Here is a 14861-nt window from a genome sequence, read left to right as displayed (position 1 = left end):
AAATAAAGCAGGAGAAATATAGACTTCAAAGCACTGCACCTGGTTTCTTCACAACTCTAATTATAGGTGAAGAGAGGATAATAATGGAGTGTAACACAGCAATGATCTGTCATGTTATTGTTTAGAGCCATCACTGTGGTGTGTTTGTGTTGAGTGTACTTGCCCTGTTCTCAGTGGACCACTCCAAAAATACTGGAGCTCACATCTGAAGGGATACTGACAACACGGGGCCTATTGTGGCTTCATATTCTTTGTATAGTAAATTTCATAATGGTGGAGCCAAAAGTGAGAAAAGACATAACCAGCATTAAGACAAGAAGAAATATTAAAAAACAACAACTATGGCTCCAGTAAACAAAATGAAATATCAACAAATCTACATGATCAACTGCAAAGAGCCAATCTGGGTGTTGAATCCATAAAAACCTAAATCATCAATTTAACTGGAGTACAAATTAAGAGGAAATTTAATTGGTCATAAAGCTGCAAAAAACAAGCATCTAAACAGTATTTAACAGCTGACCATGAGGGGGGGGAAGAAACAAAGGAAATGAACCATCACAACCAGTCATGATGTACTGAATCATTGATTGGCTATTCCTTCTGTGCATACATGTGATAAATCATGTTTCTCTTACACTTCAATGTCAGTAGGAGTAAGTCACTTGATAAATGTGTCTTATTCTTCACAGTCTGTTGGTTATTTAAAACATTCCTAAGTGTGTTTTTCCTACGAGTCGGATAAACACAGATGCTGGTTTTCCTCTCTCTGTGTGCAGTCTACTACAACAGCCCCTGACTTCTATTTGCTCAGGTTTTGTAGGTATGTTGTGCATGAAAACCAATACATACTTGGTAAAATCAACAAATCAAAACCAATCAATGACTCAATTAATGAACTGTATAACGGAGACCCAAAGTCATGCATTCTTGGTCATGCATTCCAAGAATATCATATCATTGCATTGTCCTTTCATTCAAAAAAGACAAAGAAAGAACAGGAACGTTGTGCTACTTTTAGCCAGTGCTGAACACACTTGAAAGAGCTGGAATTGGAGGTCTGAACACTGCTGCACTTGTGTTCTAATGAACTGTGTTGCAAGTACACCGTGATGAGTCAAATATAGAGGAAATGAACTGATAGCATACACCGTCGAAACAAGACAAATTTGTCTTAACAACACATTTGTTAATGAACTGGAACCTGCTTAACAGTTGTCTTATTCAGACCTTTTACACATTTTCATTTACATTTTCTTAATGAGTCTGAATATGAGGATCCTCTTTACATTAACTATACATCATCCTCATTTGCTTTTCTGAATTATCTTTGATGTATTCTATCATTGTTTGCTTTTTAATGGCTCAATTTCCCCATGACAGGGATCATTAAACTTTCATGTGAATAATTGCAAAGCAAATCAAACACAGTGCAGGCAGCAGCTTTAGCTATGGTGTTTATAGCCACGTGAGCAGAATGACTATGAATGGCAGCACCTGTCTGTCGGTCCATCGGGGGGGCCAGATGCATAAACGATACGTACGCACAAAAACCATGCATACGCCATTTCCTGCACATGACACTTAGTAGTGTCACATCTCGTAAAGTCGGTTTAGATATGAGCGCTATATGATGATATATATTATGATATAGACCATATAAAGAGCCGCACGTAATGGTTGCGTGTAATGACAGCTGTCTTCTTTTTCGTTTGTTTCATTGACAGCTGAACAGACTGGTGGAGCAGGCGGTGAATTGATATGAAAACAGCTGGTTCAGGCCGTCTTCATCCATTTATGGTTAATTGTGGGAGTGGAAATGAGGCTCATGCACATGCATCCAGTTCCTCGATGAGATTTATAAAACAGAACCATGAGCACACATGACTTTATAAATCTGATGAAAAGAATGCGTATGCATATTTCTGGCTTAGTGAGTACACACAGTTTTAGTCATGAATCTACACAGAGTTTGATGCATCTGGCCCCTGATTCGGACAGAAATATCTCAACAAATACTGGATGGGTTACCATGAAAAACTGTACCAACATTCATGTTCTCTCAGGGTGAATTGTAATAACTTAAGTGACTCCCTGACTTTTCATCTGACACCATCATCAGGTCAAACTATTTATGTGTCCAATTCTTTGGTTTATGATTGAATACCTGCAAAACTAATGATATTCCCATCAGCCTCAGCTGTACTTTGTTTTTAGTGTTTATTAGCAAATGTTAGCATGCTAAGATGCTAAACTAAGTTGGTGAACAAGGTAAATATTACAACTGCTAAACATTAGCATGTTAATGTCATAGTGAGCATGTTAGCCTGCTGACTTTAGCACAAACTGAGGCTACAGTTAGCCTGCTAGTTATACTTGGTGTTGCAGCTGATATAGAAAATTAGAACTCTTGTCTATGATGTCATGATTAGGGAGGGGCCAGAGAATTCAACTGAACTGAACTTTCAAACCCAAGCAAGCACATACAAGCTAATGTTGAGCAGAAATGCAGTTTTTACACACAATCTCTGTATTGCTGGAAAGATGACCCATGCCAACAAGGGATGCCAGCCAGCTATGTGATTATGTGTATGGTACCAAAAAAAAGTAATTTAGTGTGCAGTTCCTTTTTAATGATTCCTCTCCAGTCAAAGTGCCAGTCAAAGTGTGGCCAGTGTGGATTTTGGGATTTGGGATTCTACTGGAACAAATTTATGCCAGGATCAAAGTAAACAATATCAGCCTCATAGTGATCAGATCCAACAGATGTGTGGAGTCAGGTAAAAACTGTCATTATATCCCAACCAACTTATTCTATGTCTTGGAAGCCTTGTGATATGTTGATGAAATAATTACCATGTCAGAATTCTTTTGGCTTTTCTCACGAACTTTGACAATTTCTATAATTTCATTCATGACTCTTCATTGTTGTTAACACTCCTGCTCCTGGCAGTCTGTCTCAGACCCCTCCTGCTCCGTTACTTCTACAAGTCCTGCAGATCATGAAAGACTGCAAGCTTGGCCAGGGTTTAACCTGCTGTCTGCCTCATCTCAAAGCCCAGTAATGGCAGGAATTTAAGTCATTTTGATCACCTGAACTGATGTAGTGCAATCTCCACAGACACAAATGTCATGTAGACTAATCCCAGCATCAGGTTTGAGCTCTTGTCTTTGTGTTTTCATGGCTGTTCCTGCATCTAAAGCTAACTACACAGTTTTTCTATTTATTCCAATCATCTATTTCTGTGCAGCAGATAACTTTACCTAAAAACAGCTAAAACCTAAAGACCCTGGTGTTGCTGTCAGATGAAGACTATGCATCTTTTTTTCTGCAAAAACTTATAGGTTTAGAAAGTTTTATGAGCAGAAAAGTTGAGACAATTTTTCTAAACCCATAAAGGAGCATCATTATTGTTTTACACCTGGCCAGAGAAAACCAAGATAAAGTCACATGAAAACTCATATTCAAAATTCATTCTCAAATCTCATATTATTCATCCAATCATGCTCTTTATTATGATGTCACTTTGTGTTTGAGCTTGTTCATTGAGATGTGGCCCTGTGACTTAACCTCAAATAAAAAGCCAATCTGCCTGAGATTGAGACACTCTTGTGGTTGTGATTAGAAAGATTTGCTTACAGCTCTAAAAGCCTCTGTTTGCAGTCGCAATAAAGCTGCAATAAAAAGAGCCGCTGAGAGAGAAGAAGGGATATGTGTTAAGTTTATAGTGGAGGAACTTTTTTCTAATGCCTTGAGCACTATTCTTCAAATGCACACAAACACACAGAACAGGGCCAGGATCAGTTGTGGCCTTGCTGTTTGCAAGACTGCCAGAAGAAGATTTCTGCTTTCCCATATGACACATAAGCCTGAAATGTGTTTATATGCATAAGTTTGACTGATATTTGCTTAAATTTCAGTGCATGCCAGAGAGGTTTTGGTTTGACCCAAAGCATTGGTTAAAGGATACAAAGTTCCTGAGTGAACCAGTCCTGCTGTTCGGGTCAGTGAAGGCATCCCTCACACCAGCTCTGTCTGCCTGTCTGTCTATGTCAGCACTGTCTCTCAGGGATTAGTACTGTTCAACACCTCCTCAGCAGAGAATCCATAAGCCGATGGTGGTGACACTGCAGGTGAACACTGTGCATCACTGCTACTCTATGCTTATAACACATCGTTGATGCTGATGTTACATTACAGCTTAATTGTAGCTATTATATCGATTAATTTAACAGGTCAATTCATCCAAGTTACAAAAAAACAAACAACAAAAAAAAACCCAACACACTATTTTTTCTCTTTTCTCACATGCAGTCATGCAAATAGTTCCAGTTTTATTTGTCCTAGTTTTAAATGATCATCTCTGCAGTCCCTAAAATACTATTACGCCTGGGGAGGAAATTTTAAGAGTAACTTTAACAGGGAGTATACCAATTAGCAACATTTTATTTTATGAACTGTATTTTATGTGATGCACTTCCACTACAGTAGCTCTGCTTCCTCTTCTGGACTTTTCCCTGGGAAGGAGTTCATTCTCTTTGCTCTGTATTCTTTCTGTTTTTGCTTTATGTCATGCTAGCTTATTACAAAAAAAGTGAATGTATTGATGTTTTTAGTTGTATTTATTTTCATGCATACATTTGCTAATTAGGAGAGAAGTTTGTAAAAGTGCTGCTGTGTGGCTTGCAACACCACAGTCTACTGCTGAGCAACCCAGTCTCACATCAAAATATGTAACAGCTATATTGGTCCACATCGCAAAACATATTAGTTCCACAATAACAGCTCTAAAAAAATTTTTGTTGAGAAATGTTAAAGACATTATTAAAAGAAAACCTTGATATGGTAACAGTGAGGGAAAAACTTCTGGGCGGGTCCCCCGGTCAGCCAATTGCAAAGCTTCAAATCTGGATTTCAGATTCAATTCATCCCTTGAAAGAACATAACAGCTCAGATAACTGCACAACACAAATACAATGTTTCAGCAGCATCCATTACAACCACTAAAGCAAAGATAGAAAGCCTGACAAACTAAACATCATATACATTCACTGAATGAAAATTATGAAAATAAAATGCACATTGCTCACTGAAAATGTTCAAATCAAAACCCATTTCAATGCTGAAACTATCTTAAAATATTGCATTTTCCTCTGAGAATAAAAGGAATGTCAGCTTTTTTTTTTTGGTTTGTTTTTACAGACAGAAAGTTGTCAGTCACGTGATGTGGACACAGGTCAATAGAAAATAAAAGGCCAAAAAAAAAGTGTAGGCATCTCACAATTTTAGAGCCGTTGTTGTAAAACTAATATGTTTTGCGTTGTGGACCAACGTAGCTATTACACATTTTGATATGAGACTGGATTGTGTTGAGATCATGTTAGCTAGTATGACTCTGCTCATGGTATCACACAGACACAGAGAGAAATTATGTTTATATACTACCAATATGTTTTGCTAAATGTGTTTTCAGGGAAACATGTTGCTGCCTGGATTATGTTCAGTAGCAAAATGTTTCCATTGGAGGAAGTGCTGTGTTCTTGTAGTGCATGCAAGTTGCAGAGCCATGGACAGCTTCAGGAGGACGAGAGAAAGAGACTGTATCTAATACCAAATATTACAAAGAGAAAAAAAAAAACCCCACTTAACTAACTGAGCTAATCACTTAGTTGGAAATTCAGGCCTGTTGTGACTAATATGTCATTGTGGAAAAAATGCTATGTGAGGGTGTTTGTGGAGAAACTTGTTTCACAATGCGGTGTCGTGGGGAAGGGCAGCAAAGTCTTCACTGCATGCTGATAGACAGAGGGAATATTCAGCTTTAACGCATCACAGAAATGATGAGAGAGGCTGCTGAGCTGAATGTGCTGTCAGGAGGCTGACTCCAGTAGCAACACCGCATGCACCGGTTGTTTAAAAATTGGTGATCTGACACCAAATCCACGTACGATAATTATGCATAAAAGCAGCCCATGAGCCATAGTGCATAAAAAAACCCTGAACATGTCCATCAGTCATGATACATGCATCACTGACAGCTGCACAGAGTTACACACACACATTTAAAATGACCGATGACAGGACCTTAGACTTTAATTATACTTTATGTATTTCTTCATGGCAGAATTAGAAACACTAATGGTTATTTATCAGTTTTATCAAGACTCCCACCATCTCAGAATTGTGTTGCATCCAGGGTGCTCAGGTCTCTTTTGGGGTAGCAAAGCGCCAATGGTTCCCTTCCTACTTAAGACACTGGTGTGTGGTTAGGTTTAGGCAACAAATAGACTCTGTTTCAGGTTAGGGAAACATGTTGTTTAAATGTTGATAATATTAACACATCCTGTGTACTTCAGGTCACTGTTGACTTTTTTAATATTTAACCGAGACCACCACCTTTCCTTAACCCTAACAAAGTGCTTTGAGTTGAGTTCACGCAGGGTGATTACATACAAAGTCAATGCAAAGTCGCCAGTTAAAAATGTTTCAGCTTGAGAGAAGAATTTGCACATATCATGGGGCTTTATGTGTTTACCTCATAAACGTACAGAGAGAAGAGGGGGAAAAAAGGAGAGAGACTGGAGGGAAATAACAGAAAGAGGCTGAACTCACCACAAACACACAGACACACTCTTACAGACATGGCTGGTGTGTCTGTTGCCAGCTAGCTAACAGCTAATGTTCAGTAATGTATTTTGGCTGTTTGGGGCAAACAAACACAAATGGTCCAGTAGTCAAACTCACACTAGTAACTCGAGGCAAAAATTTGCTTTGTGTTCTGTCTGAACAGAGCTTAAGAATGTTAATCATGCTTTATATGAGTGGATATTGTGGGAAAACAAATAAAATATGTCATCAGTGAACGTAATTTGGGCGGCATGATGTTTGTTTCGAAATGTATTTGCTGTTGCAAATTGACAGTTTTAATTAATTTTTAGGAGACAGTATTGGAACGGAAATGGGCTTGTGGTGCTCACAGCATGGAAGATCAGTGATTAGTGATTACTTACTGATTAGTTTTCACTGGAACTACTTTTAACCAAAGAAACAGTCCCTCTGAAAACAGTGTGTTCTGTGGATTATCCAGAATAACTGGGACACTGCTTCTGCAAACAGACACTGATGATGAATTCCTTGAGTGTCAAGGCTCTGAGCACCACAAACTAAACGCCATTCACCTCCGTTACATAGGTAAGTAAATATGTTTTTGACAAAAAAGTCCAAATCCATGTTCACTTACTAACCTTTTCAACGGCATCTCACAGTATTCCATGAGATGAGACCATGAGATGTGGTGAAAAGCTCTGGAAAAGGCTAGTTAGTGGACATTAAGTTAAGATTTGTCCAAGTTTCCAAGGTTAAATATAAGCTTTCATGCTGTTTTTATTGTAATTTGGGTTAATCAACCCTTTAATAGCTACTTTGCATGCGGATAATCACCTTTGCGAGAAGAACATGACCTATAGTGTGAACTTTCTACACTGACAGCGATCAGCAGTAACAAATGAGACCGCTGGCCAACACACACCGCAGCATTAAACAGCCTAAACTAACTCTGAGGTGAGAAAAAGAAAAGAGAACAGAAAATAAGAAGAAAATAACTCAATGCTCTGTCTGTTTCACCTCAAAAACCCTGCGCCTGTTCAGAGCTTTGGACAACGATTAATGAATTCATTAATTAATGCAGTGACTTTGGTTGCATGTATCTTATCTATAAGTTATGTTTCATATATCCATCAGCATGCAAGGTTATTGATAAACAGTGGAGATATTAAAACAGTTGCATTGATACTGAAACCCTGTGTAGGCACGCTTTTTTTCCACAGAAAATTGATCAGGAATCGGTAAGGGAATCGATAAAGAATCAAACTGATAAGCAGAATCAATAATGGCAGTGATATCAATAAAATCTTCCCACCCTTATTTTGCATTTCATATATGTTTCTGACAGAGTGTCATACACATATGAATATATTATGTACTCCACGTAAAAGTAATCTCAGTCTCTCTGAAGGCTACAGGGTTGTGATGCATTCAGGGTGTTTGTGGGACTAATCCATCATGGTTCTCAACAGCTACTGTTTGTTTACATATTGGAGCAGATGCTACATGCGCTACATTTGAGTACACTCCACTGCAGATTTCTGACTAAAATAATGTCAGACAGAAAATAACAAGCCAGGATAAAGTGTGACAGGCAATAGAGAGCTGACTGGAGAGAGGAAGGAAGCAGAATGCAGCCATCAGCCTTATCTTAGTGGTCCACATCCACTCAGTCACACAGTACAAACATCCATTAAAGGACAGCACCACCATGATGTTTGTCTTTTTATTGTTATCAATAAATCCTATTAAAGATCAGAGCTTTTTAACGGGGGCTGTAAGACTGAACACTAAGCTGTCAATCAAACAGGCACACTGACCTGACAAGCTGGATTCTTGAGGAGAAACTGTATGTACTATATTCTGAAACAGACCTTCGACTTCACTATCAGTCTCTGGAGAGAAGCTCTTTGTCTGGCAGATGTCACTGTACATTCCCAGGGACGTGACAAGGTGACTGACTTTAAAATCACGTATGTTTGAAAGTGACAGTATTCTTTCCAATCTCATTTACCTCAAAAATATTAGATTTGTCAAGGTTACATAATTCCGAGGTTCAGTTTTATCAATCACCTGACCCATATCATTCATGTCTGATTTAGCTGCATTCTTTTTCATTCATTTCACAAACAACATCCTGAAATCTGTACATTGAATAATGAGAATCAGTTTGATATTACAGTGATGTATAGGGTGGTAGAATCTAATAACTGACTGATGAACTGGCTGTATTGACAATAATTGTATTTGATGTCAGTGTAAAATAGCAAAACAAGTGTCCTCAGTCCACCATTTCTGTGAAAATAAAGATCAGTAATAAAAACACTGTTCCTAACTCACCTGCTTGGATGCTGGGGAGCAGCAGAGCTGCCAGAAACAGGACACATGTCTTCATCTCTCTAAGCCTGCTGCTGACCAACTTCACACCAGAGGCCTTCAAAGGTTGCTTCAGACCTCCCAGTGGGCTTCGGAGTTGGAAGTGCCAAGTTCACAGCAGGAAGTAACCAAAGCACCTAGAACATCAAATTGAAAAGCAGAATAGTCAGCATGACATGTACAACTAGGTGATTCTAAAGACTCCCTGGAGTACAAGCATGGCAGGAGGTCTGTCACATTTCTGGACAGCCATGTAGCACACTAGAGGAGTCTTTCAAAACACCAGCTTTAATTGTGTGGTTTAGCTTTATCTTCAAAGAGTTTTGGACAACAGATCCTTACTGTGTGTACAGATGCAGACTGAACAATAGCAACATAATATTGGTTTACTAAAGATGCACGGCACTGATATATGAAGAAAAGATGAAATCCAAATGCACTATTATTTGATATCTGGCCTCAGCCCATCTACACAAGATTAGGAGCAGAAATGCTTTGCACATTTCTGACATGCCGATGGGTTTCAAAGTTTAATCAGTTTCAACTTTGACTTTGTTTGTCAGTGACCTGTAACTACCTTTAGTTACTGGTAACCATATAATTTGAAAGCAATCTGTGATGGACAAAGGATCATCTGTTTCAGAGTTGCCAGAACAGTAACAACACTAAAAGTATACTATGATCTTAGCAAGAAGATATAAGATAGCAGAATAAAGCTAAACAGAAATTTCAGAAAATGTCTTTGCGATTCTTGATTTTCATATTTGGACGCACATTGGTGATGTAATCCTGTGCTACACTTTGCCTCTGCACTGTACTCTGTGGCAAAGATGTGGTACTAGAGTCTGGTCTTGGTCTAAGGATGTTTTTCTACTATCTTTTGTCTCTGTCTGTCCAGTATTTTAGAGTCTTTGTTCACATAATGGGAGTCCAATTGTGTGTTTTGCACTTCCCAGTGTCACAGGTTGCAGACTGAAAAGGCTGTTCTGCTGTGAGTCTCAGAGATACAGAATTCATTAATATAATCTGCACTGTTCTTCACTGTCATGTACAAGAGCAGGCAATGCTAATGTTCCATTCCAGAATTTACAACAACCATCATCCTCCTTTTAGATGTGTAGTTTTATGCACATTTTCTCACATGCATAAAATGCATAGTTGTACCCTCATACTTGTACCATTGTGTAAAACATTCTGTTTTTAATATGCTTATAGACATATTTTATTTCTCTGTTATAATGACAAATAATGCAACATTTTAGGCAAATTTAAGTTCCTGTTGCTATCACATTTCAAACTTTTAAGTGACTCTCACAATGAAAAACAGGAAGACAACAGGATGAAGGACATAGAATGTAGGGATGTGCAGAGAGTATTTGTATTTGCATCTGTATTTGTATTCGAATAAAAGAGGAAAGATGCTTAAAAATCCTGTTTTTGTTTTTATTACGCTTTTAATTTTAGAAAATTAAAGTGTTACAATAAGTGTTCATGAATAAACTACCTTATGAAGGAGGTCCTCACACCAGGTCTCAAACTGGAGTCTCCCAGATCATAGACGACTGTGCTGACTACTGAGCTAAAACTTTACTCATCGCCTCATTGCAGACAGAACTCTGCCTATTTGTACACCAACACAGAGACAGTACAGCGTGTAACATGTAGGGAAGAACTTCAAAGGCAATTATTGCTTTGCGCTTTTCATTTATAGCCTATTTTTGAAACCTAACTTTGTGGAAAGGAGAAGGGGAACAACAGGTTATGGAGTAGGAAGTGTGTCAGTAGCTCAGCTTTATCTAAGGGGAACACCCCCAACACCAGGACTGATGTCCATATGAGGAAATGTGCGTCATGTAGCAGGTGGCTGTGACTCCCCTCGTTGAGACCTGCTGATAGATGTAACAGTGTAGCAGAGGAGAGAGACTGAGATAGTGATGTAACCAACCTGCAAGTTGGTATTTGACATGGTTTTTTTCCCCCCGAAAACAAATAATTCTTTAAATATTTGTATAAAAACAAATATTTGTAAAAAACCAAAAAAAAAAAAAAAAAAAAAACCCACTATTTGTGCTTTGCTGAATAATGTATTTGTATTCGGGCACACCCCTAATAGAATGGGCACTATTGTTTTTTTTTTTGGACGTGGTCTTGACATGGAATCGACCCCATTTGAAATCAATCTCAAAACTGCTCTGACTTGGATTCATCTCTGACTTAACTAAGTGGTCTTGACTACAGCCCTGCAGTCATTGATAAGGTTGAGGTTTTTCTAAAGCTGCTCAAAACATTCACTAGAATTCACTAGAAGACAATGTCATGCATTAATGTGCACACAAACATGCTGAGCATGGGAAACACTGATCATCAGACCTTTTTGGACAAACAACCCAAATGCATGTGCATCTGCAATTATGTCACCACAGTACTATATATTCATATAGAATCCAAGTGGCCCAGACCACAACCTGGTTTTTAAATAGGCTGCTTTTCAGAGAAGCCATCATGAGTGAGGAGTCTGGACAGTCACTGTCTGGCTGCCACGCTAGCAGCAGCGCCTGGAAGTTCTTCTTACCACAGCTTCATAAATAAATCTGTAAAATATGCTGTGACATTTTGCATTTCTAATTACTCATTTACTGTAATGACAAACGATGTTTACAGCAGATTAATTCATCTAAAGGTAGTTCTGCCTTGTGGAGATTCTCTTACCACTGCATGACCTCCAGAAAATTGGCTGAATCGCTGTAAACTGTGCAGCATCCAACATTAGCTTTGATTAGATTTAATTAGCTCATGCTGCCATGTGGAGAGCTCAGTGAGAGGCTGTGGGCATAAAGGAACTCTATAATAATTAATCATCATTTATTTTATCATGCAATTAGCTCGCTGTTTGACTTGGGGTGACAGAGTTTGTGGGAGTTTCTTGGTGCAGTCAGCTATAGTATGCTGGCCTATTTACAGTACCATGCATGTACACATACACTGTTCACACATTAATGAGCCTGGCACACTGTTATTTTTCATTCTGTTTGTTTGCTATACTTTGTGCTGCTAATGCTGCTTGTCTCTCTGTAATTCTTGCCAACACACTTATCTCTGTCCAACTGTCTGCTGTTTATGGATGCAATGTGTGCATATGCTCTGCAGTCAATCTGGAAAGTGTGTACACACGCAGGTCACTGTATAGTAATCACTGGTAAACATTTCTCCCAGGTAATCTCCTCAGCATATTGGAATCGTATGATTATCTTGTCTGGCAGCAGATTATTCCCTAATCTGCAACAAAGGAAAGTGAGACATTCCATTCCTTTTTGCTAGCAAAGTGTCCATTTTAGCTTATATGTGACTTCTCACAGTTGTAGGTACTACAGATTTAATGATTTAATTGCCGTGTGGAAATCACGGTGAGTGAAAATGGGAAGTAGTTTAATTACACAATACTTTCATTCATTAGAAGTAATCCCACTGAGATGATTGCTCTCATTATATGTTTTACATAGCACCATTATTTGGCTACTCCATGAACAGCATAGACAAACTAACTCAACAACAAATTATAGAGTCCTTGAAACTGAATCAGATCAAATTAAATTAAGACGACTGTGGATACCTGACATCAAAGTATGTGAGAAGCTGCATTCTGTAATCATTCTCCTCCAGTCCATAGAAAATGTGGTGAGTGCTGCTACAGCACAGTGAAATTTGCTTTAGAGGTAGGAGATGCAAACAGAACCGAATGGATGCAGGTTTTTCAGCAGCAGATTGTCAGGTTAGGATACATGTGCACAAGTTGAAAAGTTTTCAACTTGAGCAAGAAATTTGAGGTTATTATAAGATATGTGACTCACACGAGCAAAAACACACCACAGCTGCAGATCCCCGCCGGTGTCTACACTGGTTCTGTTCAGTCACAGCACTACTCCATACATAGCTGATGTAGATACTAAATCAGAAAGAGTACACTCCAGTTTGCAGTTGTGGCTGACATAGACAACTGTATGCCAGGCTGGATTACCTTCCAGGCAAAGTGGCAATTGCATCAGGTCCCCAGACCCCCAGGGGGCCCTAAAGCGCCAGGTCTACACCATTTTGGCTTTATCATGATTAATTAATAATTATTCATACATTATTAATATAGAATAAATTAAATAATAATAATCATAAAAATTTTATATGATTAATAGAACATTTGTTTAGGAATATGTACCACTAAAACCACCTGAAATGGCTATGTAGAGGAGCCTAAATGTGGTTGTTATTTTGGTTATGCGTATTCCCAAATAAAGCTGCATTTAATCAAATAACCAAAACATAACCAATATAAAGCAAACCCAGGGCAAGGCAATATTCCGGGATAGGAGTAGTAGGTCTCTGGGGCTCTTGGCAAAATATAATTAACCTCTTAACATCCACCAGGTCACCAGCGACCCGCTTAAGCCAGTTGTAAGCAGTAGCATCACGCAGTAATGAGTAAAAGCAATTGGCACAATGTGGCCAATTGGAGATGATTGGAGAGGTTTGGGGACACCAGTGACACCACAAACTAAAAACTCTCTAGCTCCCATAAGGTTAGGCCTAGAGGTCTGGATTAATATACAGGTTGATAAGATGTAGAAGGTATATTTCCAAAAACTAGAAGATGTCACTTGTCAAATGAAGTCGTGGCCTTACAGTTCTTCTGTTATAAGCTTTTCCATTTCGGTGTGCCAAATAGGCAAAAATTCTATAAAAAGGGTGGCTATTAAAGGGTTAAGATGATTTGTATTCATTTGTATTCTACTGTGTGTACTGCTCTCCACAGACAGTGTGAAGACCGGGGGGATCAAATGGGGTCCTCAGCTCATTCTTGCCACTGGGTTAAATTTTAAGCATATCTGATCCACCAGATTTGTGTTAGGCAGACTGGAAATGCATCTGTCCTTGAAATCTAGTGTCAGATTAAATAAGAAAGACACACCTTTCTGTTCAGTTGTTAAAAACACTGCCATGTTATAAAAAAAACACTGTCATAACTGTGCATTCTGTGAACACAAGACAAGAGATAGCAGAACAAACTTGTGCATCAGTGTTTATTCAGTTGAAAACTATGCTACCAGCTGACAAATCTAAATACACAAGAATATGAGTAAATGTTCCATTTCTCCAGTTTCCTAATGAAGGAAAGAAGCAAATAGGACGCAGTTAGAAGACTTGTCATCGTCAGCACCTCAACATGGCAAAGACATGGCAACATCCTGCATGGTGATCCTGAAAGAATAAGAACAAATTCAGATATCACATTTGTTTTGTGCCATCAAAGTCAAGTCATTGGTGGATATATCTTTAGGGTGATTCTATGTATAAAAAGCTGTTCAAATAAGAAACGCTTTGCTGCATTTATTGTGGAACACTTTGAACCTTCACTGCAGTGATTGTTAGACTGTATGTATTTAAGCGACTGCAGGATCTAGATTCTCTAAATTCCTTGAGGAACTAGAGTGATCAGCACATCTGTTGGTGTGGAAGTGTGTGGAGTGTGAGAGTGATTACGGGGCTGTTCAAAGTACGCATGTTTGTATTCCCATTGATGCATAATGAGTGGGATTGTCTCATGAGAGGGCTCACATGTTTCCTTCTCAGGACCAAAAGGCTCCTGACTTGGCAGTGAAAACTGGTTTGGTGCATGTGTTCCTGACTCACAGTCTGCAATGCTGCCTCAGAGGAATATACTACACCTTTGATCACTATTGTAAAACACTGCTCATTTAATCATGGAAACCTGAAAAGGACCACTAATAATCAAAATATTACCTGGCCAAATGTTGATTACATTAAACTTTAAACTTAAAATCATTTTAGTCCATTGAGATATCCAGATTTGAGTCCCTCAGAAGCTTCTCTC

At 38.6% G+C, this 14861-nt stretch overlaps 1 protein-coding gene across 2 annotated transcripts in view; it reads right to left on the bottom strand.

Moving 5' to 3' along the window:
• LOC122980001 (cell migration inducing hyaluronidase 1) overlaps positions 1-14861 on the bottom strand; it is a 220264-nt gene that overhangs the window by 110143 nt on the left and 95260 nt on the right. For both annotated transcript variants that reach the window (XM_044347700.1, XM_044347778.1), the window contains exon 2: positions 8945-9117. In XM_044347700.1, the coding sequence (XP_044203635.1) occupies positions 8945-8999 (55 nt within the window). In that variant the 5' untranslated portion in view covers positions 9000-9117. The remainder of the gene's footprint in view (positions 1-8944; positions 9118-14861) is intronic.

Source organism: Thunnus albacares, chromosome 1 (assembly GCF_914725855.1).
Source record: "Thunnus albacares chromosome 1, fThuAlb1.1, whole genome shotgun sequence".
NCBI classification, from domain to species: Eukaryota; Metazoa; Chordata; class Actinopteri; order Scombriformes; family Scombridae; genus Thunnus; species Thunnus albacares.
This window is presented reverse-complemented; position numbering and strand designations above follow the sequence as displayed.